The sequence below is a fragment of the Falco cherrug genome, chromosome 13 (genome assembly GCF_023634085.1).
Source record: "Falco cherrug isolate bFalChe1 chromosome 13, bFalChe1.pri, whole genome shotgun sequence".
NCBI lineage: Eukaryota > Metazoa > Chordata > Aves > Falconiformes > Falconidae > Falco > Falco cherrug.
The window spans coordinates 24,405,938-24,431,399 of NC_073709.1; the positions used below are offsets into that span (position 1 = coordinate 24,405,938).

A 25,462-nucleotide genomic window follows, 5' to 3' on the forward strand; every position below is an offset into this window, starting at 1 on the left:
TAGGTCCCACTACAGCCCAGTAATTGACAGTACTTGGAACCTTATGAAAGGAGAACGCCTTGCAGGGCAAAGTTGTGCTCCTCTGAACCAAAGCAATGCACCTCAGACCCTGCAGTTCCCTCACACCAGTGTGTTTCACACCCCTGTGCACACACAAGAGCCCACCTGCAGAGAAAGATGCAGGTACAGCTTACAGAACCTGGGGAAGACACAAAAGGGCAATTCAGTAACCATCAAACGTGCCTTTTTGTTAACGTTCCTCTTTAACACCCGCGAGTCATTTCTGCGTTACAGGCCTTCAGATTTAGGGCAGTGTAGCTTAAAACAGCGCTGGACGCGGCACACCGGCTCTGCCTGGGAGAGCCTTGCCACGGATTTGTGGATGCCACGGGGCGTTTGTGCTCGGAAGTCACCACGGAGTGTCAGTCCCGCACAGCCGCGCCCTCGCCGAGTGCCGTGAGCAGGGCCGGCGTGCCGCTGGGTGCGCCTGGGTGCTTTGCCCGCGGCACCCGGCCCCACCCGCCTACGCAGGCTTACCAGGCTCTGGAAAAGGCGGCCCCGTCCCAGCGGCCTGCTAGCAGCCGGGGTACTCACACCGGCAGCAGGAAGCGCTGTGAGCCGCAGAGGGCCCGGCCGCACCCCACACCGAGTCGCCCGACCCCAGCCCCGCCGCCAGCCCCGGTTTAAGAGTCCCCAGCGCAGCGCCCCGGGCGGGCCCCTGGGGGCCGCTGCTCCCGGCGGCGGGGCGGGGCGGGGCGGGGCTGGGGCGGGGCGGGCCAGGCCCCGGCACCGCCCGGGCGGGGCGTGGCGTTCCCGGGCGCCGCTTCCGCCTCGGCCGGGGCCTGGCGCGGTGGCGTTGCGGCGGGGGGCAGCATGCTGAGCCCGCGGGAGCGCGGCGGGGACCTGGCCCGCTTCTACACGGTGACGGAGCCGCGGCGGCACCCCCGCGGGCACACCGTCTACAAGGTCACGGCGCGGGTGAGTCAGCGCCCGACCGGGCCGCGGCCTCGGCCTCCTCTGTGCCGGCCGCCGCCGCCCTGCCCCGCGCCCCTCGGCTCCCCGCGCCCGGCCTGCCTGTCGTTCGGTCTGTACAGCTGCCGCTGCGGGCGGAACGGAGCCTGTGGCCGGGCTGCCGGCGGGGTCCTGCCGTGCCCGGCTGGAGCAGGCCGGTCGCGACGTGGAAGCCCCTCTCAGGGACACGGGTGGGAGCCAGGGGGGACTGGGGCGCGGCGGCCGCCCCCGAGCTGTGCCGCGTCTCCTCCTGCCAACTTGCACCTTCACACAACGTTGTAATCGCCTCGAAGACGCTTTGCAATTCACTGTCAGTTTCTTTCCTGTTTGTCGCAGGGTGTGTGAGAATAGCTTAAACCCCAACCGCTGTCTGCTTGTCCCGGCCTCTTCTGTCCCAGGCCTGTGGGACGGTTACAGCCGGGCTGCCCCACGGCGCGGCCAGCGGGAGGGAGGCCGGGGCAGCGGTGCGGGGGCACAGCACGGAGCTGCGGGGTGCTGAGGCAGCCCCTCTCCTCGGGGCAGCCTGTGCCTGGGGTGCAGCCCCCTCTGGGCAGGAGGGGGTCTGGGAGAGTCAGGGGGGCCTAGCGTGCGAGGGAGGAAAGCTGCAGCACGTAACTGGGTGTGGGGAGAGCTGGCCTAGCCCGGGTTTTGCTCAAAGCTCCTTCTGTTCCTCCTGGAGAAATTTTCTTTCTCTTCCCTCTGCTTTCCTATTTAAGCCAAAAAGGGAGGGGCGTAAGTAAATATGTGGCAGTAGGTGCAAGAGGAGTGGGAATTCAGGTCACAGGAATGGTGGGATATATTGAGAGCATCAGAAAGTGTCAGAGGGACAGAGCTTATTTAAATAATGTCTGATCTTGTAGTTACTGTAGATGTGCTGCCTGTGACAGCAGTGTATGTTTGTATACACCTGTCCCTTAATTCAAAGAATACAGCATTCTCTGTGTATATATATATCATAGTACTCAAATTGTTCAGCTATGATCACTTCGTGTGACTTGTGAAATGAAAAATTGGGGTTTTTTATTCTTTTTTATCAAATATATATGTACAGGGTCTCTGAACAGAAGTATGGGACATGTTTAAACCATTTTTTTAGTCCAATAAAATGTAGCGTTTGTTAAGACAAAAAAAAAAAAAGTCATTTTCCCTGAGATAGACACAAGGAGGAAAACAGTACCATCACATCTTTGTGCCGTGGCTCATGATGGGCTAAGTCTGTGTGTGTGTTTCAAAAAGTTGTGCCAGTGCAATAGGGAATAGTAGGAATGAACTGAGAATTCTGCTTATTTTATTCTGGTGACTTAATTCTTATTGGCTAAAGCCAGTTAAAATACTCTGTGATATTTTGGTTTATGCAGAAGTGTTCAAAAGCAAGTTGGGGCTAACTAGGGAGGAATGTCATCCTTTCTCAGTGTCCCATAAGTTGTAGATGCTCTGGTGCTTTTCCAAGCCAGGCAGTACAGAATCAGGAGCTGATCATTATGTGAGCTGTCCAAATTAAACTGAGCATTAGTTCTTCAGTGTGTTTTGATATCTGAAATCCTCAAAGTGAAAAAATGTTTCTCTTCTAATGCAGCAAAGGATGCTTTGGATTCACAAATGTAGAAGTATACATAACTGTTTTTTCGTTTGGATTCTATCTGGTAATCTGTTAGTGTAGTGCTTGAAATGAGGATTTGGGGAGTTAGATGCTGAACGAAATGATTTAAAGGTGATTCAGTGTACGTATCTGTTACCCTTCCTTTTTCTTTTCTCCTATTCCTTCCTCCTGTTCCTGCAGTGATCTGGCTCCATGTTTGATATCACAGCACTACAGCTGTATTTGCTGATCTGATGCTCAGCAACTTTGGGGGACCGCCAGGAAAAAAAGTGAGATGGATATTCCCATTGTGTTGAATACCCTTCTGGCTGAGATCTAGGGTACTCAGTACGTGCTAGTGGAGGTTTCTGGTTCCTTTCAGTGATTCCTTTGTGAAACAAAGTTAAGGGAACTTTCTGTTCCAATGTAATGATGGATTAACGATCATGGATGAGAAAGCACTTGTTTAGTGCGTCCCAGACATCTGACTTAAAGGCCCAACTACCCATGCAGTCTATCCTGAGTGCTAAGGTGGTCTGTCCTTATCGTAGCTTTTTCTTAAAGGTGTTTTTTTTGTATAGCAGAGTATATATATTTTATTTACTTGTAAACTGTGAAATAATTGTAAGTGCAGACAAGATTAAATTAATATTGGCCTTTTTATATCCATTTCCAAAGGCTAAAGAACAGAAAGGGATATCAGTGAGTTGTGATACGAGGAATGTTCTTTAATGATAACTGAAAATATAGGCCACTAGTGAAACTTCAGATGATTTAGAAGATTACAATTACTAATGATAATTAAAATTCTAATGAATTTTGTTGGGTATCTGCAGTTCAGACAAGGAACAGGATAATATGAAATACTTTGTTCGGTGGTTTTCAGAGTCTAATGTGGTAATTATACATTGCTTAGCTCATTGATGGGTATCCTAACGATATTTAAAAAAATAGTTTAATGGTGCTTGCATTACAGATTGGCAGAAGGAGCTGACTGCATTGATCCTTGTGAGAGGATTAAAAAAGGGCATTGAAAATTTAGGGAATTGGATCATCTTTGCCAAGTCTCTAGGTTGATCATAGGTTGGACTGAAGGGGCAGACCTCTTTCGAGTTTGACCTTCAGAAAAGGATATGAATAACAAAGTTGAACAACACATGAATTATTACATCCTGACTTAAAGTTGGCAAGGCTGGTAGATATAGAAGGCGATGTAACATTAGAACAAGTGTGAACAGGGCCTCTGGGTTTTATTCCAGATTCTTACTAACTGGCTGGGTAATTACTCATCTCTCTGGGTCTCCTTCTGCCCATCTGGTAACTTACCTAGCTGCCAAAACTGTTGCAAGGCTTTAACTAAAGGTGAACTGCAAAGCAAAGCAGTTGGTGTGTGCCCTTTGGTGTTCTTCTGTGATGTGTAGCGATGCCTATGATATCTTCTTCCCCCAGCTCTACAGGCTCCTTATATCAAGTACACCAGCTATTAGAAAAGAAGGTTAGTAATATTTCACCTATTGTACATATGAACTGTCTGGTAGTGAATGAAGGAGCAACAGCTGCCAAGGTTAAAATTAGTTGCCAAATGTTAGATTACTCAAGAGTGAGGAAAAGTTGATAAAATCTTCTTCAATGTAGACTACGCTGGAAGAAGAGGACTTTGATGTGCAAGGTGAGAGAAAGAACTTAGACTTGTGAAGGAAAATGTTTTAGGTTTTTTGGGAGATTGCAAGAAAAGGTGACGCTTCTCTTTTCTGTCTTGTCTCCTCCAAAATGTGTGAAAGATTGCAGTGGCTGGGCTATGTAGTAAGATGATGTTATGAAATCTGAGAGGCTTTGGGAAGGATTCTTGAAAAATGAAAGAGGAAGAGAGCTAGTTTGTGGGGAGCATGAGGGGTATGTTATTGTCACCTAGCAAGAGGAAAGTGTAGATTCAGTGACTTCCATCTTAAAGCAACAGCTGCGTGGTGCTTGCAGTACAGCGGGATGGTGTTTTGGTCTCTGGGGTGCAAGTAGTGTGGACTCCTTGTGCTTGCCTATATGCATCGCGTGTTCACAGCATCAATTATTCTGGGGTGTGTCACTGTGGATAGTCTCAGTTGGGTTGAGAGCACCCTATTTTTCTTTAGCTAACAATAGGCTAATTATTGTTAAACAGCTTTGGCTGAGTTGCAATGAAGTATATAGTGACTTGCACAAGATAATTGCAGTTATAAATTAAAGATGTTTTTGATATTTTTTTTTTGTGTGTGGATATGCTCTTACTGCTGTTTATAAGCCCAATACAGAACTTAGATTACAAAGGCTCTTGTGATCAATATTTATATAAAGAAAAAAATCCTGACAAAGTACAGGCTTCTCTATGGTGTGTAGCCAAGCCTCATTTTCACTGCGATTTTCTGCTGGACAAAGTCATTTATAATTAATTAGGCAATGAGTGTTTAAGGAGAAACAAACACACAAGGATAGTCAGATGTGTGCGCATTGATGGCGGTAAGTAAAGCGGAAATACTATCTTAGTAAATGCACAGCTTCACATTCACAGTGAGGTTCTGTGCAGCTTATATTAAGCCAAGTAGCCTTAATTAGCTCCGTTTATTGGGAGTAATGTGGCCCTAATATGAATTAATAGGAAGAGACTGGGAAGATGGTGGGGGTTGTGCTCTACATAGCTTTGTTTTGTGAGATGTCCTCTGTGCCATTTTGCCTAGAATGTACATCTTTATTTCTAATCACAGTGACTCTGCTGTTAAAATACCTCACTGTCTTGTATTTGGATGTTGGACTTCTCTGAAGCTAAATGAAAACATTTCTGAATGCTGGGGAACATGCCACTGTTTGCCTTTTTTCAGATTTTTTTTTTTCCCCCTTCAGCAACAAATGATTGTATGTTACTTTTTAACTTCCAGACTGAAACCCCAAGTTTATATGTGTTTTTTTTGTTTTGTTTTTTCAGATTGTTTCAAGAAAAAATCCAGAGGATGTCCAGGAGGTAACAGTTTAAACTTGTGCAAATGTCTTTGTGTATCCCACTATGCCTTTTGAAGCATCTTTGGTGTAATTTAGCAATTTCTGTGTGTTTTGTCACTGAAGTTGAGCAGTTTTTTGTACCTTTCCATTTGTCTTTAGCTTTCATGGTTGAAAACAGTAGCTAGCGTAACATGTTGCAATTCATCTCTCAGTGATGAATCATGACTTGAAACAAAGTCTTAGGGAGGAAAGCGTCTTTTGATGACAAAACTGCTTTGATAACTTTGTAAGCTCTTTTCTCAGGGGTAGAATTGGCAAATTGATGGTTACTTAACTCTTACTGATAAAATTAGAGATCAGTCCACAATCCAAGTCTTAGGTCTCAGCTGTAGGTACTCTTTTCCTCTTTAACCAATACTTCATTGAAAAGCCTACACCATTACTGTCTGTTACTGAAGAGAGAAAATGGAGGAGCATAGGAGTAGCTGAGAGAGATGAGACTGCAAGTCGTACATTATGCCTATCTCTCTGAGGCTCCTTTAGTATTTTCTAGTGGTATACTTTGATAAAACTTTAAAATTACTTACTCTTTGCCTCTTCTGAAAAGTCTCTGAATAAGGGTCTGCTGTATTCTTGTGCCTCTTTAATAGCTCAAAAGACTGTCAGCAACCATTTTATTGAGACAAAAAAATACATCATGTGTGTGTATGTTGTGGGTTTGGTTTTAGTGTTTTGGTTTTGTTTTTTTTTTTTTTTTTAGATTTAAACACCTTTTTTCCCTCTTGATTTCTTCTGGACTAATGGCTTGACATTGATACTATTATACTATGTACATGCAAAACCTTCCTTCAAAAGCGCAACCTTACAGCTTTTCAGACATTGTGTAACATGCATATGTTCAATTTCTGGTGCAGTCTCTCACTACAGTTGAGGAGAACCTGGATAGTTGATGAAAGAAGAGCCCATAGATGAATTCATTGCATCTCTATGTGGTCAAACAATGAGTTACTGATTAGTGGCTTGGCAGAGGTGAGAATTGGCTAATACACCTAACACCCGTTTGTTGCATCCTGCTTTGAAATCTTGAGAATCAGACAAACCTGAGCATTCGTGCTTTTTGCATTTTTTTTTAATCTCTAGAAGATTAAAATAGCCTATCAGAATCAAGAGATGATCATGGATCTAGTTTAGCTGCATTATTGTAGTTTGTAGATTGATGTTCACCTTTTCCAGGGACACTCCTGAATTGAATCTATCCATGAGCACATTCTGCCATTACCTTAAACTTCATTTGTGGAAAAAACACTTTATAGCAGCTGTTGATGAGCCATTCATCAGAAAAATATGTTGTAAGTGTCTTTCAGCTGGAGTCTTGCATGAATTATATGTTAAGTAGTTTTGAAACAGTAGCAAAACTGTATCTTTTAGTCACTGCTTTGGTTGTTGGCTTTGATTTTTCTGTGGCTGTAGGTTAGCCATGCAGAGTTCTACATACTCTAGGCAATAAGAAGGCATAAATGTGCTATGAACTTTTTGATGACTGCCCTTTGCCACCCTTCATTTTATCAAATGAATTATTTTGCATGTGATAGCATGTTAGGTTGTGGTGTGATTCTGTTATAAGCAAGCATCTGAAAGTACCTATTATTACAAGGAATATCCTAGATGGTAGTTGCCATAAGGGTGAGTTGTAGTCAGAAAAGCACATAGGCTGGGAGCTTTTCTGTTTTACTGGCTTCTTATGATAAAAAAAATAGTGGACAGCCTTTGAAAGAAAAAGAACATGGTCCTAACCTGTTTTTCCAGAATGCTCAATTAGAAATTCAATAGACAAAATCTTGTCTTGTGCACACAACCACCCTGTTGCTTTACAATCTGTCTGGTGCAACCACCTTCCCGCACCCATACAGGATCACTTGGTTGTGCCTGCTTACTCATTCAGAAGTCTCTTTTAATGTCACTGCTGTGATCTTAATACATACATTACATACATACAACTGCACATAAGGCTATGTGCTGTGACCTCAACTCTACTTACCAGTTTTCTGTCGCCTCTTTTTAACTGCCCTTTGGGATGCCAGCCTTTAATACAGCATCTCTCCCACTGCAGCCAATTGTATTTCAAGATAATCCTAGCTGTTGTTGCTGAGACAGGAAGGAAGATAACCTTGTAAGGGCTTTCTTCTCAAAAGGATGAAAGAAGGTAATAGGAAGTTGTGTGTGTAGGACTTAATATATACAGAAAGGCTAGTGGACTTCAATTTTCTTGCTTCTGGGGATTGATGGTGGCAGCATCGTGAGGCAGTTGTAGCTAGGGTAGTCCTGTGGGTATTTTTCTCTCATTCATGAAGGAGAAAGGGTTGTTCATTGTGGAACAGATGAATCATACGAGTTAATAGAGATCTACTGGCTGTAGCCATGACAAGCACCTTATTGCATTACAAGTCTAACATATGTTTTATGATATACTTGCTGTGCTTCGTTGGGCCTCAGTGCAACGTGTCCTTCCTCCAAATCTGATTTCTAATGAGTATATTAGAGTGGGAACTTTGCTAACTTTGCTGAGGCGCATGCATGCAAAGGCATGATTTCTGTGAGCTTGTGAAAGGTTTGAGGATGACCTTGACTGCTTTTGCTATGCAAGCTGCTTACAGATATTTATTTTTTTTCTTCTTGGCTATTGGGAGATCACTTGCAGCAGTAAAAAATGACACTTTTTAAAGTGGAGTGGAATCTCGTGTTCTTATTTTCTGGCAGCTTTTCACGTTGTCTCCAAGTACTGACAGTAGAGTAACTTAATGTTTCAAGACTTCACCATCTTAAGCAATTTTGTGTTTTATATGCGTACTGCTCAAGAAGTGCTAATCATCTACTTTCTGGATATTGGATTAGGTGAAAGTACAGCATTGAAAAATTACTGTTTCTGATAGCGAAATAACTAGTTTGCCTTCTTGAAAGATCCTGATTTTTCTTCCCTTGTCTGTTGAACTCGACCAAGTTCTAGTTGTAATTGACTCCTGAAAATGTGTGCGTAATAGTTGGGGCTGAATCAGGCCTGCTAGTTTCAGTATAGCTAAGTTTATAAGGTGGCTAGACTGTTGCCATATTAAAGCTTTGCATATCTACTGTTAACAGTCCTGTTACCTTGTAACTGCATTGTTCTGTAGGTAGGACTTGCACCTGCTGAAACTTAGAAGGCCTCTGACTTTGGTGTTTAAAAGCAACCAACCAACCAACCTCCAAAACTCCAAGAAAACAACAAAAAAAACTCCTCTAAAATTAAACTTTGTACTGAGCTCTAAACCTGGTTTGCTTGAAAAAAGTAGTTTTTCAATTAAGCTTGCTCATGAGAAGGCAGCCTGTTAAATCAGTCACAAATATTTGGAATCTCTTAAATTGTGGTTAGTTGTATTAAGCTAATTGAAACATTTGACTGATGGAACACTGGAATCAACTGCTGAATGCGTTGCAGTCTCTCTTGTGTTTTTTGTGTGTGTCGTCTCTCCCCACCCCGCCCTGTTCTGCTTTCATCACTTTACATTAGTGTTGAGGGTTTGTTATGATGGCTTAGTGAGTCTGACCAAAAATGAGACCAAGATATAAAATGTCTTTGTCCATTTTTTTTTCATCCCGATGGCAAACTTGTTAGCAGTCAAATGTAAATTTTGTTGCTCAGTTCTTTCCCTGGCATGACTCTCCTGTTGGGTTCTCCTCCTGCCTTGAATGGAAGGAATAAAAAGAAGGAGATGGAAGAAGGATAAGGTGGATACCTGGCTGGGAGATGACTACCTTTTTCTGGAGAGGATGGATCAGGAAAAGCTGGTGTAATGAACCAATGCTGCCTTTGCATTCCTGAAGTTGGAGATTCTGTCTAGATTTCAAAAGGAACATAATCAATTTTTTATCATGGTTATTAGTAACAAACCATTTAAAATGTGGGCTTGCATTTACACTTGATCAGTGTTTTACATAAATTACAAGCTAGTTTATAGTTCTGGATGCTCAATGTGCTGTCCTTAAGAATCCCTTACTTGTATTGATTTCTCTTCCCTCATTTTCTCTTTTGCTGTTGTCTCTTCCCCATACTTGCAGCTGCACCAAGCACATCATGCTATTGAGTGCTGGATAGCGCAACACTACTATTCAGCTTTTTTTTCCTCTCTTACTGGTTCCCTGTGTAGGTCTGGATCTCAGCGTGACTGAAACGGTGCTGCCTTTGCCTTCTCTGTTTCCTTCTTTCAGCTTTTACTTCATATTTTTTTCTATGCACTGTAGTCTTTTTAGCCAAAATTGGTGTTAAGGACAGATGACCATTTTTTAAATGGTTGTTAAACAGTTGGTAGTTCAGACTGTCTATTTTTGTTAAACATATTTGCTGAAGGTAGAGCTCTGATTTGCTTAAAAAACTGTATTTGTGGTGTGATGCAGTGCAAACAACCTCACTAACACTTCTTTCCCCTTTCTCTGCTGCAGATAGTCGTTTGGAAGCGATACAGTGACTTTAAGAAACTGCACAAAGATCTCTGGCAAATTCATAAAAACCTATGCAGACATACAGAACTCTTTCCACCTTTTGCCAAAGCAATAGTATTTGGTAAGCATAATTCCTTCCTGACACTGAAATACTTTGACTCAGTATCTACAAATACATCTTGTTTTGCAGCTGCATGGAACTCTTTTCCATGTGTTTTACTACTCAATTTTTAGTGTGTTGTGTCTTACTTGTAGGTGTGCTGGTATCATACCTTGATACTTTTATTCATTTTTTTTGACAGGGGTGGTTATAGCCTTGCTTCCATGTTAGAAATATTAGCTCAGATATTTATTGGCATATATGTCCTGTATCTTCACAACATGCATTCCTTGTTTTCAGGAGCATAACGTGTATATAGCTTTGTGAACAGCACTTGAGCAGTGAACAAAGATTTTCACATGAGCTGTCTGATTTTTAGCAATGAATTATAGTAAACTATCAGGTGGCTGTTGCAGAAAAGGATTTTATTCTAGGAATTTGATTGTAATTATCAATTTTATTGGCTAGGCTTTTGAGGTCAGTTTTACATATAGCAGTTAACTATTTCACCAGAACAACCTGTAAGAGTATTGTGACTCTGTGAGAAATACATGGGACAAAGTCAAAGGTCTTAACTTAAATCTGATGTATATGTCATTGTGAATGAGCCATAGGTGGACTTTCAGTGAAGTGGTATGACTCCATGTAGAACTACAGCTACCACACTTTTTTTTTTTTTAGCAGTATGTTGTGCTTATAAAATAAATGGTGGTGTAGTGGTTTTTTTTTGTTGTTTGTTTTAGCACATATTCTTTGTGTTCAGCACAAACTGTTGCTGTTTTTTTGGTGTGCATATATATTGCACAACATCCACTGGGTTTTTAAACATCTCTTCAGCATTTTTTTAATGTGTCCAGCATGTTTGGCATCTTTTTTTGCATGCATCTACCGCATGCTTTGTGAGTGTTTTTTGAGTCGTTTTGAAGGCGTTGCTGCCTGGAATGGGTTTGGTGCTTTTTGGCATGCACCTACCATGTGCTTTCAAGCCTTTTTTCCAGGCATTTTAATGTCATCTTTTTTTTTTAGGTGTCCAAGAAGCATTTGGCCTTTCTTTACCTACATCTACCATGTGTTCTTGGTTTGGTTTAGGTTTGGCTGAGCTTTTTGATTTCTGAAGTGGTTTTGGGGTTACTAAAGCATTTCTGTGGCATTTATGAGTTGTTCCAGCGTATTATTTTTTAAAGCGTCTGGTCTGTCTTGATGCTTTTTTCTGGTGTGCACCTACTTTAATATTTAGTGGTTTTTTGGCATGCATCTTCCACGTGCTTTTTTGGTTAGGTTTTTTTGGCAAGATTTCTGATGAGGATTTCATGCATTGTATTGTGGGTTTTTTGTTTAAGGCATGGCTGTGGCGTTCTTTGTGTCCAGGATTTCTTCGTGTTTTTTGGCATGCACCTACCACTTCTTTTTTCGAGTATTTCTAAGGCATTTCTGAGGTGTTGCTGTCAGTCCAAAATGTTTGGTGCTTTTTGGTGTTCGTGGTGTTTTTTTTTTTGTTTTTGTACCATGTGCTCTTTTTTGGTGTGGTTTTTGGCAGGCGTTTTAGTTTCTAATGTGGTTTTGGGGCTACTAAGGCATTTTCATGGTGTTTTAGTATGTTTTGTTTTTTCAGGCATCCAGCTTGTGTGTTTTTTTAATGTACATTGTGTGATTTTGAGCATCTAGCACGTTTGGCATTTTTTGGCAAACATCTACTGTGTGCTCTCTTCTTTGGCAAGGTTTCTGGTATGAACTCTATGCTTTTTTTGGTGTGGTTTTGGGTTCCTAAGGCATTGCTGCAATGTTTCTGTGTGGTTGGGGTTTCTGTTTGTTTTTTTGTTTGTTGGTTGGGTTTTTTTTTTGCATCTAGTATCTGGTGTTCCTTAAGTGTAGCTTTTCTTTCATGCATGTACCGCATGATTTTTCAGTGGATTTTAAATAATTTTGCAGCACTTTTTAATGTGTCCAGTGTATTTGTTGTGTTTTTGGCGTTGCTAACTGCAGAGCACCACATGCAATTATCAGGCATTTTAACAGGTTTTTAAGCTTCCAACATGTTTGGCATTTTTTTTTTTTTTATAATTCTACCATGTGCTCTTTTTTTGGATGTGGTTTTAGGCAGACTTTTCAGTTTGTAAGGTGTTTTTGGCCAGACTTAGGTGTTTTGGGGTTATTAAGGTCTTTTCGTGGTGTTTACAAGTTGTTTTAGTTTGGTGGTTGGTTCTTTTGTGTGTGGTTTTTGGGTTGGGTTTTTTTGTTTGTTTGTTTTTTTAAAGCATTCAGCCTATATTTATAGCTTCTGTATGCACCTTGCACAGTGTTTAGTGTCCAGCCTATCTGGCATTTCTGTGAATGCATCTAACGTATGCTCTTTTTTTGGCAAGGTTTCTGGTGTGAATTTTGCATTGTTATTTTGGGTGTGAGTTTTGGCTCCTAAAGGGTTTTCACAGCATGTTTGGCATTGCTGCAGTGGTGTGTTAAGCATCTAGCAAGTTTGGCATTTTTTGGCATGCATCTCCCACAAACTCTTTTTTGCCAAGTTTTAAGGGTTTTTTTGTTTGTTTCTGAGGTGTGGTAGCAGTGTTGTTTTCTATTGCCACGTTGTTTCTAATATGTTTTGATGGGTTTTTAAACCTGCAGCACACTTTCAGCATTTTTTTTTGTAGGCATCTATGATGTGCTTTTAGGTGTTTTTAGCATCCAGCATGGGTTTGGTTTTTGTTTTTTGCATTCTGTTACCACATGCCTTTTTCGTGTTTTTTCCATATTGTTTTAGCATTTTTAGTGTTCAGCACATTTGGTGCTTTTTGGCATGCATGTAGTGCCTGCTTTTGTGTGTATTTGCATGTTTTCCATGTGTTGTGCCTGTTTTCCATGTTTGTCACATGTATTTTTGCATGTTTTTTCCTTGTGTTGTGGATGGTTTAGTATCCACTCAGCGTTTGGTGTGTTTTGGCATGCATCTAGCACAGATTTTTGAAGGTTTTCATTGTGTAGAATTTATAGCGATGTTGAGCATGCATCTAGAGCGTATTTTCCCACACTCTTTCTGTCTCATATTAGCATGTTTTAGCATCCAGTGTGTTGCACATTTTTTGGCATGCATCTATTGCATGTTTTTGTGTGTTTTTTCCCTGTGTCACAGTTTTAGTGTGTTTCAGTGTCTGGTATGCTTTTGGCAGTTCTACTACATACTTCACATAGAAAAATGTGCAAAACATTTTTAGCATTTTTGCAAGCTTTTAGTATAAGCTTTTGTGTGCTTTTGTGTATCCTAGCATTTTTTCATGATTTTTCTGCATTTTTAGTGGGTTTTTTTGGTCTGTGTGGTTTTCTTTTTCTTCATTTTTTTTGTTTTGTTTGGGTTTTTAAAATTATTTTTGTATTCTACTTTTTTTGATGTGGGTTTTTTTTTTTTTTTCTTCTTTTTGGCGTCTACTATTACTTTGGGATAGTCAAGCCTGTCTGTTTGGAAAGTGCAAAAACCGAGGTTGTTTAGTCAGCCTTTTTTCCACCACTTTGTGTGACAGCAATGTAATACTGCCTGGGGTTACAGTTCTGTAGGTTTTTGCTGGCCCTCCTTTGCCTTGAGTGCCGAGAAACTGTATGAAACCCCGCTGGAGGCAAAACCTCAGCCTGGAAAGCACAAATTTTCCCTTTGTTTCAGGACCAAATACTGCCATAGACGTGTAATTTTCACTACTTACTGTTTGTTTTTGATGTCTGCTGTGTGTAGGCACGGGACTGAGATGCTTTAAAGAATATACTGACATAAACGACTTGAACAAGTTGAAGTTAGTTTATAACCCAAGTCTAATCTGCCCCTAGAGCTTTTAGGGAGCCTCTGACTTAGCCCTTTCTTGTGTGGGCCAACTAAGTGAGAGGGAAGGAGTCAGAACTCTGTTGCAGATTTTACGGCTCTGTGCAGAGCTGGGTAAAATTCCTAGTTTAAATTGTCTTTCACTGTAATCAAATTTCATGCAATTTTATTTTTGCTTATTTATGGAGTTGGAAGTGGTATAAGTTTCTGCGCTGGGTCAGAAATTGTGCCCTAATGGTGAAATAGAGAATATAGTATTAGTTTCATCCTGACGTGATTTTATATCTGATTTATAGAGTGCTCCCTGGACAAAGTATTTACAAAACTAATATTTGCGAAGCATAGTTTAATTTCACCTGGAAGATATGATAGCTGCTCATAAGGGAGGAAAGTGAAGGGTGAAAAGAGAATCAGGGTGGAAGAAAATGTGGGCTCTAATATATTAAATAATTTTAATTTTTCAGAAATGCAAATTAGCTGTTTTTACATTAATTAGCCCTGTAAGCAAAGGAAGAATTGAGTGAAATCTCTTCTGAAAGACAGCCTTCTTCTGTTGTATTTGGTGAACAAGTGACTGCAGTGTACCTTGTAAGAGAAGGAAATTACAGAAATATTCAATGTAGTTAATTTCAAAGAGTTTTTTTGTAAATAAAACTAAACCAAAACAAAGCCCACTACCTTTGAATGAAGCTGAGCCATGGAAGAATACAAGGAAGAGGAGGTAATGTAAAAACAAATCTTAAATGATTCATGCATAGCTGAAAGGAACAGAAATGTCTGACTCTTCAATTTAAGAATTAGGTTTCTATTTACGCGTAAAATTTTACTGTGCATCCTTCAGTCTCACTTCTACGCATAATAAAAGCTGTGTGTTTTATTTAAATTTAGAGCATTTATCTGCAGATCAGTCTTAATACTTTTTGTACTAGAGGAAAAATGTAATCTTAGTAGATTTTTCAGTTTTGACAAACTTGATTTCAGTCTAGTTAGAGGTGAGCTGCAAGGTCCACCTCTGTTAAGACCTTTTGTTTTCAAGCTGATTTAATGAAGCATTTCTGCAGTGTTTCTCTCCTGCGATAATACTGCACTTGTTGCAGTTTTTAAACTAGTTACTAATTAGCATTGCCAGTAGTTGCTGGCTTATTGTTGATTTTTTTTTTTTATATGTGTGTGCTTTAAGTAATGTATATATATATAGTTCTGAGCAGAGTACACTTTAAGAAATGAGCATTGGTGGTTCTGACAGTCAGACTTGCTTGTAGTAGAAGTATTAAACCTGAGCAGAATCTCAAGTTCAGCATGCAGAGTTTTAGGAGATGGTGTGAGACGTATTTAAAAACAAATGGGTCATGCTGTGCTTCCCTAGTTCATGCAACCAAAGGCTTGCCACACCCACAGAACTGACCTATGTTGCATGTGGTATACTACAGCTTTTGATAATTACAAAGTGCAAGTGCATGTATTTATATGCTGTTACAATAGAGCTGGTCACATCAAAGCATGAAACCTGTTATGGGTGGGAAAAAGAAATAATTTTGCTGTTTCTGTACTTTGCTTGAACCTTTTCCGCCCATTTTATGCAGAGAACATAATGAACTTGAGCATGGGACTTTAAAATGTCCTAGCAGATCAGTTAAAACTTCTCTGAATTGTTATGCAGCAATTATGATACCTATTTTTGGGTAGTGATTACTCTCCTTACCCTAATATGCATAATTTCTTCAGTCTTTTCAAACTTTTTTTTTTTTTGACACTAAGTATTCCCGTATGTTGGCTATACATGGCATTTTGCCAGAATACCGGTAAATCTGTACTCAGCATGTGTTGTATCTAACAACTGCAGGAATGTATTCTAGTATTAAAAAAAAATACTCCCCCTGCCCTGACAAAAAGAAACCAAAACCCACCAGATACTGACAACTTGCTAGCAGTGAGTCAGAGAGGTGATCCACATTATAAAGCTCAGATAAGGATACTTCTGGAATTTGAAAATACCAAATGAAGTAGCATATTTAAGAACTGGGTGTGATGTACAGTTGGAAGTCTTGTGAGAGTTAAACTAACTGAAACATGAACACTAGTTTTGTTCGGTGTTTTGTTCAGATCTGCTCCACAAAATGATTTGTGGATTCTCTTTACAGGAATTTACGTTTGGCTTCCATTTGTATAAGAAATACTGAATGGAAAACTGCTGGAGGGAGTAGCAGAACTGTGCTAATGCATTTGCCATAGGCTAAGATTGTAGTTGATGCTTCCTAAAACCCTGGAAAGACATGGACATATAGTGAAGCTTCCATGTTGTCTGAGAGATGTAAAGAATTGTGGAAATAATGTTGATTTAGATGCACAAAGGCTTCCTGATAGAAATGTTTGAAGAGTCAGCTGGGTATCTGAGCACCTTTGAACATCTGATTGAGAAAGGTAGTAATGAAGGTGCTGAGCAATACAAGATTGCTTGAAAGTATGAAAAAAGGGAGAGAGGGAAGGAATTAGTCAGGGTTGGCTGGGAATGAAACTGCCAGCAAGATGCCAGATAGTCTGTGAACAAACCAGTACTGAATTATGTTCTTCCTTCCCCCCAAGTCCTCTAGTTCTGTAAGTGGTTGTCCTGATAGTATATCATGATGCTGATGAGCTGGAAAATGTGACAGTGACTAATGTTTCAACAACTCTGTTCAAACATGTATTCATTTTTTTTAGCTCAGCTTCCTAAGAAAATAAGGCTTATGTAATTGTGCTGTCAGAAAGTCAAGCCTCTTACTCATGTGGCTAAATTTGAGAGGGAAGGCAGTTGCAAATGTAATTATATTTCTGCAAAGTCTGTGAAACAGCAGCTGAGTAAGAAGAGAGCATGTGCTGTGGTGCTACCAAGGGCCCGCGGGCTCGGCTCATACTGGTGGGGTTTGCAGTTTCCTGGACAATTGGTGAACGTGCTCTGGTCAGCCTGGCAATGCTGGTCCTGACATGTCCTGTCTGGTGTCCAGTGGAAGTACTGAGATGTGGATGAGAAAAACTAGTTTTTATTGGGTTTGATGATGAAGTAAAGTGGGGAAAAGTTCCCTAGGAAGCCAAGAAAAACAGCACATTACTTTCTTGCAAAAGTTACCTGTTTCTGGCCTTGTTAGGTGTTTACTTCTCTGTGATTGATTTTCTGTTGCATTATAACAGTGTTTGTGTTATTTTATAGATTCGTTTAACTGGCCTGTGCTGTTGTGCTTTACTGAGGGAAGGTTTTTTTTTCACGATACCGTATTTTGCATGAAATGAAGCAAAAGCCCTAATGCACCCCCAGTGTTGTTTGGAAGACATAGGAAGTTTGAGCAGTTTAATGGGGCCTGATTTCAGCGTTGCCACTCAACGTGGTAGCATTGCCTTTGCCTTCTTTCTCCTTGCTTGTTGCTAGCTCTTTTGTACAGCTGCTATTGTTTGTACAGCTGAAAGGGCAGGGTGAACAAGTCATGGAACTGATCCAGCTGAAAATTAGCCCAACGATGTCTTTCCTTTCTTTCATGGAAAAATAACCCCTAAAAGCTTTGTTTGTGATCTTGTGAGTATGCGTGTGTCTTTCTAGTTTTATTTTCTTTTTTCTGGTACCACATGGGCAGGAGCTATTTACTTGAAGAATTTCTGGAAAGAATCCTGCTTTGATACTTCTTTTCTGGGATTATTTTTTTGCTTGCTCTAAGTATAAATGAATTTTGCTTCTATGTTCAATGTTTCTTTTGTCCTCTTCAAAGGTTAATGCCACAGAGCTGTCACAGGTGGTTCTTATTTTTCTGGTCATGCTGTTATAGCAATACTGTTTCTTGAACTTGTCTTCCCAGTCCTCTTTTTCCCTCTGTATAGCTATTCCAGTATCTGTTCTGTTCTCCTCCAATTATTACTGTTAACCTCTGCCCTTTTCCTTTTGTAAACTTGTAACTATTTCAACAACAAAGTGATGTTGATATGAAAAGCTAAAATAAGTTGTGTGCAATTGTGAAGAATGTGAATTTAAGGTAGCAATCCAAGGGTTTTCTCCTGAGAAGCAAATCTCTTCAGGTGAACTGTGGGATTGTTTTTTAAATGTGTTTTTTCTAATTGGAATGTCTTGAGTGTTGGGTAGGGAAAAGGGAAGGATCATACGTTTTAGTAAATGAGCTGTTTCCCAGCTCTGCTTACCTCTTGAATCCAGGAGGAGATGAGACCCTGTCTACATGGAGCTACATCAGAGGAAAGCTTCAGTGCCTCGTAGCAGGGCTTCACCATGTCCCCTACACTTTGTCTCCTCAATAAATGGCACCTTGGAATTGATGATCTGTTTGGGGGCTTTTAGCAATACTTCATTTACTATCCACTCATATTGTGCGTTGTTCTTGAGAATATGTGAAGATTGCTCAGCTCCTTACAGGATTTGGGCCGTAACCAAGGCTGACACTGACTGGCATATTGTCAAATTGTGCATGTATCATTTATTGTTAGATAACACTGGACGTCCGTTAGTGTCTCTTGGCTAATCAAGAGTGTTGCCTCACATATTCTTACGATGAGAGGGTGAAGGATTCTTGTTGTAGCTGCCAGCTTTCATCATCCGAGTGGATTGCAGAAGACGGGACTCTAGGGACAATTGAGAATAGGAAGTTTGAAGACTTGGTATGTTCTTCCTGAAGCATTGGAACGACTTTTATAGACTCAGGGCATTGTCTTCAGAAGGTGCTTTTGTCTTGGGTTTGTGTGTTTTGTGTGGTGGTTGTTTTTTTTTTTTTTTTTTTTTTTTGTGTGTGTGGTAGTTATTATTGCAAAATAAATGTGTAGTTATTTCTAAAACTGTCAATCTGTGTGTCTGTTCCAGGGCGATTTGATGAAACTGTGATTGAAGAAAGAAGGCAATGTGCTGAAGATCTGCTGCAGTTTTCTGCCAATATCCCTGCTCTGTATAACAGCAAACAGCTTGAAGAGTTTTTTAAGGTTTGTTAGTATTTGCATAAGTATCTGCTTCTTACTGATATGAATAAAGTATAGTGCTGATTCTGCTTTACTTACTAAACTGCGGAGTGACAGTGAGCTGATCTGACATACTTTGTGAAGTGACTGGGAGTTTTCCATTCACTCTAGAAATGGGGCTTTTAAAAAAACCCTATGCCACACCTGTACAAAGTGGAAAGTTTTACAGGAACTTCAGGTGAAGGGATTTGGATTTTTTGTTTATTGAACAGTGAGCAAAACCTGTGATACTAAATCCAGGTGTTCAGTGGGGAAGTTATTAAAATACTGTCACTGTTTGTGTTTTATGTAGATGTTTGTGGTTTAAATGAAAGGAAGGAAGACTGTATAGACTGTTCTCTTATGGCCTTTTACGGATTCAGGTTCATGACAACAAATTTGGCATATAACTAGTAAAAACATGCTGCTTGTGCAGTGTTGTAAGAACCATTCTCTAAAACGTATTTTAGGACAATATGTTGATCCAAACTTCCTCTTTATTACATCTGAAGCAGTTTGTTTTCAGTAGTTCCTTCAAACCTTTTTGTTTTCAGTAGCTTAGTCTAACATTCTGCAAACACATAAGTATAAATTTACATGTAAACATGATAGCAACTCATCTGGCTGAGATGGGACTTAAGTGTATTAATTGTTACGTATATTTAAATGATACATATGCAAAAGCAAAATTGCAGCGAAGCTTAAAAATCTTCACTTGTTTTCATGATGTAGTTATTGCAGACTTATTTACTTAAAATAACTTTCTTTAAGGTTTGGTGGCAATGACAAATGGGAGATGGAGTTAGAATATTTTGCTTTTCAGTTTATTTGCATTTGCACTCTTTCAGTTCTTTGGAAATACTCCTGTGGTTTTGGGTATTTGTTTAGAGATTTCTTCCCTTCCTTAACAAAGGTATTAATTGTAGCCTTCTAATGGACCTTTTCTGGCTTTGCATGGGAATGAATAAAACTGGAAAGACATTAATTTTTGTAAGAGCAGGTATGTCTACAAGGGGAGTTATGCAGGTTTAATAACTTAGGCTCATTTGTTAGCTGATGTTGTGCCATGTTTTCCTGCAAGAAAGCCCTAGGTTTCGATCAGTCACCGTCTTGTCCTGGGTCTTTTAGCTTCGCTCGTGGGTGGTTTTGTTCTGTTTCAGGTTTTTGTGAAAATACCCATGGGGAGATGGACTTGGACAATGAAGTTGTAGAAACAAGTGAAGGGAGTGCTGTATCTGTATACTATATACTCCAGCAAAATGGGCTGGGTGGTGCGAAAAGCAGGTTAGCTGGGCTAGTTCAAGGGAGATTACTAGTGCCCATTTGTAACACTGCCTTGGAAATGGTGCAGTTCTTATTAAAGTTGCATGGAAAATGTGCATCTGAGATGCAAATCAGAAATTTAAAAGAAACATTTAGGTGATTTCTAGTACAATTAATTGCTTCTGTTGTTATTTCACTTACCTTTGATTTCTTTCAGGCTTGGGAGGGAATAATGTCCTCCTTATATGCTGGGATGGCCTTGTCTTCCCTGTTTGTTCAGTCTTGACTATGACTGAACTCAAGGTAGTGGGTCATGGTGGGGACACTAGTCTGATGGGCAAACAGGCGTGCGGGAGGGATCTGCTGAGCTTGGGAACACCACTGAAGGGCCCTGAAGTGCACAGACTGCATGTGCTGCAGGAGAGCAGGAGCATCTCTGTTCTCTCCCTGCTAAACCCTGGGGTCTACAGGCAAACCTGCTGCAGCCTGTATGGTTCAGGGCTCTGAAGCTGCAGTGGGCTAACTGTTTAGATACCTGGACAGTCTGTGGCACCCAGACAAGACATGGCCTAATCAAAAGCCCTTGTTTATTTTGCAGGCTTATATAGTTTAATTAAATGCATTAACTCTAAAGTAATGGAGCATTCACTGGTTAGAAAATTGAATTTTGACTCTCACTTCTATACAGTGAGACTTTCCATTGTGCACGTTGGCTAAATAATTCCTTTCCCTCTTTATTTTCAGGGTGGAGAGGTGCATGATGGGTCCGAATTGATTGGTCCTGTTGAACCTCTGTCTGACTCTCTGACTGACAACCTGTCTGACTGCAGCTCTGAAGGTTTGCTTGCTTTTCTCATGTAACCTTATAGCGTGATCTGTTTTAAAGCAGCACGTTAACGACAAGAGCCATGTTTGTAGGAGCACTGACATCCAGTCTCTGTTTGCTTGGTATGACAGAAATGCCGGAGCTGGGATTAAGAAAAGAGAAGTTGAGCTCAGCAGAGCTCTGTCTGTACTGCTGGAAGTTTGCTTCTAAGAGGAAGTTTTCTGGGTGTTTTAGTCCATTCTGGAAGTCCTAGTGCTCTGTTGCTCAAAGAGAACTGCTTTTGATGCTAACTGAACTAAACCCTCTGGTTTAAATGTACATGATCCTGCCTGCTTCCAAAAGGTTGGGCGAACAGTGTGGCGGTGGTCACTACTAATCATGACCCAAGTCTTAAGCTGTAAAAATTTGCAGACATTAAAACAGTTTTCAGATTGATCAATAAATACAAGAATGAGTGTCTGAATTTGCCTGCAGCATGAAAAATAGGTCTAAGATTTGAACTCCTCCATTCATCTCAGAGGGTTCTCATTCAGCTGTTCAGGCTCTGGGTGTCACCATGCTTTCAGTGCTTAGTAAAATCCAGAAGATAGTTGGTATCTTATTTTAAAATGGAGTGAACATACGGGCATGGTGAATGTTAAAGCCTACTGCAGGGGTTGGGGAGATAAGCAAGTTGTTTAAGTCTCTTAAAAAATGCTGGCAGTTTTTGTTTACTGAGAAAGTCTCCCTATTCTTTAAAGTCTGAGAGGTTGTGTGTTTAGAGCCAGTGCGTGCTATGTTCAATTGAAGGCTGGAAATACCTTCCTTAATTTGCTAATGTTTTCTGGTTGTGCTATGGCAATGGAAGGTGTGTCCCTTTTCCTATGGTTGCATTTCCTTAGCACAGTGTAAAGATGTACATGCTGGCTTGGATGCCACATGTAAAGTAATCTTAGTGGCACTTCACTTGCACTAAATAATAGTATAAGTGTAAGGTAGGGTCAGTCAGCCCAAATATATACTGTGCTAGGGCTTCTTGCCTGCCTCTGGAGGCTGAGCTAGCTAGCTTAAACCATGCAGTCTTTTAGATACTTACGTATTTCTGAGGTATGCTTGGATCCTTGTGACTTCTAAGAAATTCTTTTCCAGCCCTTCAGATTTTCCTTTGGAACTGTTTTACGCTCATGTGTAAATACACATTACTATACAAATACTTACTAAGCTTATTTGAGAGTGTGGTTTTTTTTCTTAACTACTTAATTTCCTCTGGTCTTACTGGCATAGAATTTGCTTTGGTGAAACTCTGCTTGAATAAGAGTTGTGTTTTCTAATAGTGGTTGGTTGGTTTGTTTATTTTTTGCTTGAGGATGTGTAACTTGCCATTGTGATCTCTCTGTGTCAATAACTTTGTGCTTAGTTGCATAATATGTTCTACGTGGGCAGGGAGTTTTGCATTTTGTTTTGTAGTATCTTCTGTGATGTTAATGAACTAATTGCCTCCACAATATTTCATTCTGTGAAGGGAAGGTTATAGAGCTGTTTAAATACAGAGGGTAGTTGTTATAAATAGTAGTAACTAGCTTTAAAAGGGCACTATTTCTGTGAAATTTAACGCTCCTGATTCTAACAATGCACTCACTTTACACCGTGCCTTATAAAAGGAAAAAGTGCTTCTAAAAATGCTTAATATGAACGTTTCTATTCCCTATTCACAAGGGACTAATTCTTAGAAGAAAAACACTTCCTTTATGTGAGATAAAATATTGAAAGGAAAAAATGCTGTAAAGTAGAAAAATTCTTTGATATCCTTCTGAATCGGCTGGAGCGCTTTTCAGGGGATACTTGCAACAACAGAGCACAGGATTTCCAGATGCCGAATGTGACTTTTGTGGAGTTATATTTTCTAAAAACCTATGTGTCTTCCAGCTCATATTTTCTTACGTTTGAAATTAAATTTTGGGGGAGGAGGGAGACTAGGAACAGAAAGAAACATCTGTCTTTAAGGCCTCTAGATGGCAGTGGCAATACTCGGCTCTGAGTCCTCTCTCCCTGCCTTTCCGCAGGGCATCCTGCCTGCATCTAATTTTCCCCAGTCTGATTATCATAGTCAACTGTGACTAGTTCACTGTGTCAGTTTTTGTGAGCATGAAAGGGCCTCCACATGGGCACTGGTCCTTCAAGCTGTTGTACTGAGAAGTGTCAATCCTTAACAGGTGCTGGTGTTTGCTTATAAGGGTTGGTTGTGTTTTCTCACTTTTATCTGTTCCTTTCAGACAAAGTTCATCTTGCAGAATGTCTGCACATTAATGGTAGAAGATACAAACTGATGGTAGTAGAAATGTTTTTGTACCAAAATAAGCGATAGGTGTCTTGCTTGTAAAAGCAGTTTGGCAGTTAAGGCTTTCACAGAAACCGGCTTTTCAAGAGGCCAGGTTATCCAGGTTTTCCACCAATTTTTGGAAACTGCATTTATTCCTCATATAACTGGTGAAATTGTGCAAGACGGAGACAAGTATAGGAATTCATGTTCAACTTCAGCATTGTCATACTCATCTCATATTCCTGACAGTCACTCTGTCTTTCCTCTCTGGGTAAATGGGATAATGTTCAAATGTCCAATTTCCTCTCCAAAAGTCTTTCTATACCAGTTGCCAAATTCTAGAGGAATTCACTGGGAACCTATTTTTTTTTCATTCTTTTTTTCTTCCCTCCTCATGTTTTACCATGTTTACGTTATCTTCCCAGAAATAAGCATATACAGTTCAGACTCTTCCTGCCCCTTGGGCTGACTGGAACCCCCATGACTATGGTTGTGTGGTGCCAGACCTGGGCTCTAAACCTGACCTTAAGCAAAGTTTATTAGCTCAGGCTCTGTGCCATGCTAGCTGTGTTCATACAGCTTCTGGTAAAGTTGGCTGCAAAAGAAGATCAAATGCGGTTTTGTTTGGAGTGTAGGAGAACTTGGGTCTGTCTGAAATATGCAGTGTGGGTGCATTCTAATTCATCTAATCTGAGTGTCCAGCACACCCCTGTCACAGCTTTTCCATTCATTCTGTCTGCACCCTTTGTCATCAGTCAGCTCTGCTTCCACCTATACATTCCTTAGTTAGCAGTTTCTCTTCACTGAACCAAGTAACTGGACTCCTAAATGTTATTTTATTTCATAAATTCTCAGTCCTCCACACCCAAACTTGACATTGCTGTCCCTAAATTAGACAGGCGAATGGCCCATTATTAATACGGTAATTAACGAATATTCTGTCTTCCTCCAACTGTTCTGTTGTGAGGTTGCCTTCTTTCTTGCAGGACTGCACAGGCACTTTTCTTCTCTGCATGGCCACTTTATTTTTATGTCCCTCTGAAAAGATCAGGAGCATTGTCTTCTGTGCACCCTCACCTCTTCTCAAGTAGTCTTGTGTCACCAAGTATCACTGTCGCTTGCTTTTCAGACAAAGAGTGGCTGGTAATGTGTTCTCCTTCATGCCTTTTTCCTCTCACTAGCTTTTAGAAAAGCAGTATTTCTATAGTGCCTTCCTGCTTCTCTTCCATAAATTGTGAACTCCCTCTGACTCCAGAATTGCAAAATCAAAAAGAAAGTTTGAGTTACCTTTGAGTCAGGTCCTTGCAGCTGCCTCATACTTTTTGAAGATGTCTGAATGCTTTATCTGATAATATGGAAAACTCTTGACTGTCAATAATACAGAAAAAAACAGACACCAGGTTTTAGCTCAGAAATTGCTTTCTCTGTGTGTACAAACAGCTAAATGTCTTGACCTTGTTGCCTGTTTTATTGCCTCAGTGGGTACATGTGCCAAGGTGATAAAACAAACTGCTACTTGATATCCAGGTGGCACTGCCAAATTTGTGGCTTGCTCCATATGTCTCATGCAGGGTACTAGTCTGGAATGACATTTTTGAGACTGAAATCTGGCCTGTTATCTTCACCCTGCCCCCCCCCTTCCCCCCCCCCCCCCTTTTTAGTGTGTATGTCCCTGTTTTAAGTCTCCTTAAAATCATTAGAGCAGTGAGAAATAGGGATTAAAGTGCTGCTGCTATTGAAATGAGGTGGAGTGCTGAAGTTTGAATTAGTCCCCCCCAAGCAAGCACTTGTGTTTTGTTTTTTAACCTCAGAGGCAGTGAGTAATAGCAAATCTAATACCACTGCCACAATTCTAATGGCGTGTTACCAAATGGATATCTCTGATAGCCTGACAAAGAGCAGTTTCATATTATGTACTTTTACCTGTAGTAGCGTCATGCCCTTTCATTTTGATGGCAAGTGAACATCTAATCTGTTGTACAAAGGGATGTCAGAAACATTTTTGTCATTCTTGTCCTTTTCAGTTCGGAAGGATTTAAGTGGGCTTGATGATGTGACACTTACGAGCCAGTCGGAATGCGGAGGTGAGATCTAGAAGTTGTTTCCGTTACATCTGTGGAATTTAAATTATTAGGAAATGATAATTATGAGTGAATGCTTTTTGTGGATGCTAGTCTTTACAG

General features: G+C 40.6%; 1 protein-coding gene across 9 annotated transcripts in view; it reads left to right on the forward strand.

Moving 5' to 3' along the window:
- Positions 1-801: 801 nt before the first annotated feature.
- RPS6KC1 (ribosomal protein S6 kinase C1) overlaps positions 802-25,462 on the forward strand; it is a 91,236-nt gene continuing 66,575 nt past the window's right edge. For 4 of the 9 annotated variants that reach the window (XR_008734895.1, XM_055725526.1, XM_055725528.1 and 1 more), the window contains exons 1-6: positions 802-978; positions 5,544-5,579; positions 10,031-10,151; positions 18,761-18,876; positions 20,899-20,992; positions 25,304-25,363. Coding sequence is in view for 6 of the 9 variants with exons in the window: in XM_055725526.1 (XP_055581501.1) it covers positions 874-978; positions 5,544-5,579; positions 10,031-10,151; positions 18,761-18,876; positions 20,899-20,992; positions 25,304-25,363 (532 nt within the window). In the remaining 3 variants the exon portion in view is untranslated. Of the gene's footprint in view, positions 979-5,542; positions 5,580-6,471; positions 6,587-6,790; positions 6,907-10,030; positions 10,152-18,760; positions 18,877-20,898; positions 20,993-25,303; positions 25,364-25,462 lie in introns of those variants that run through there. The other 5 variants (XR_008734893.1, XR_008734894.1, XM_055725525.1 and 2 more) reach the window with 3 other exon arrangements.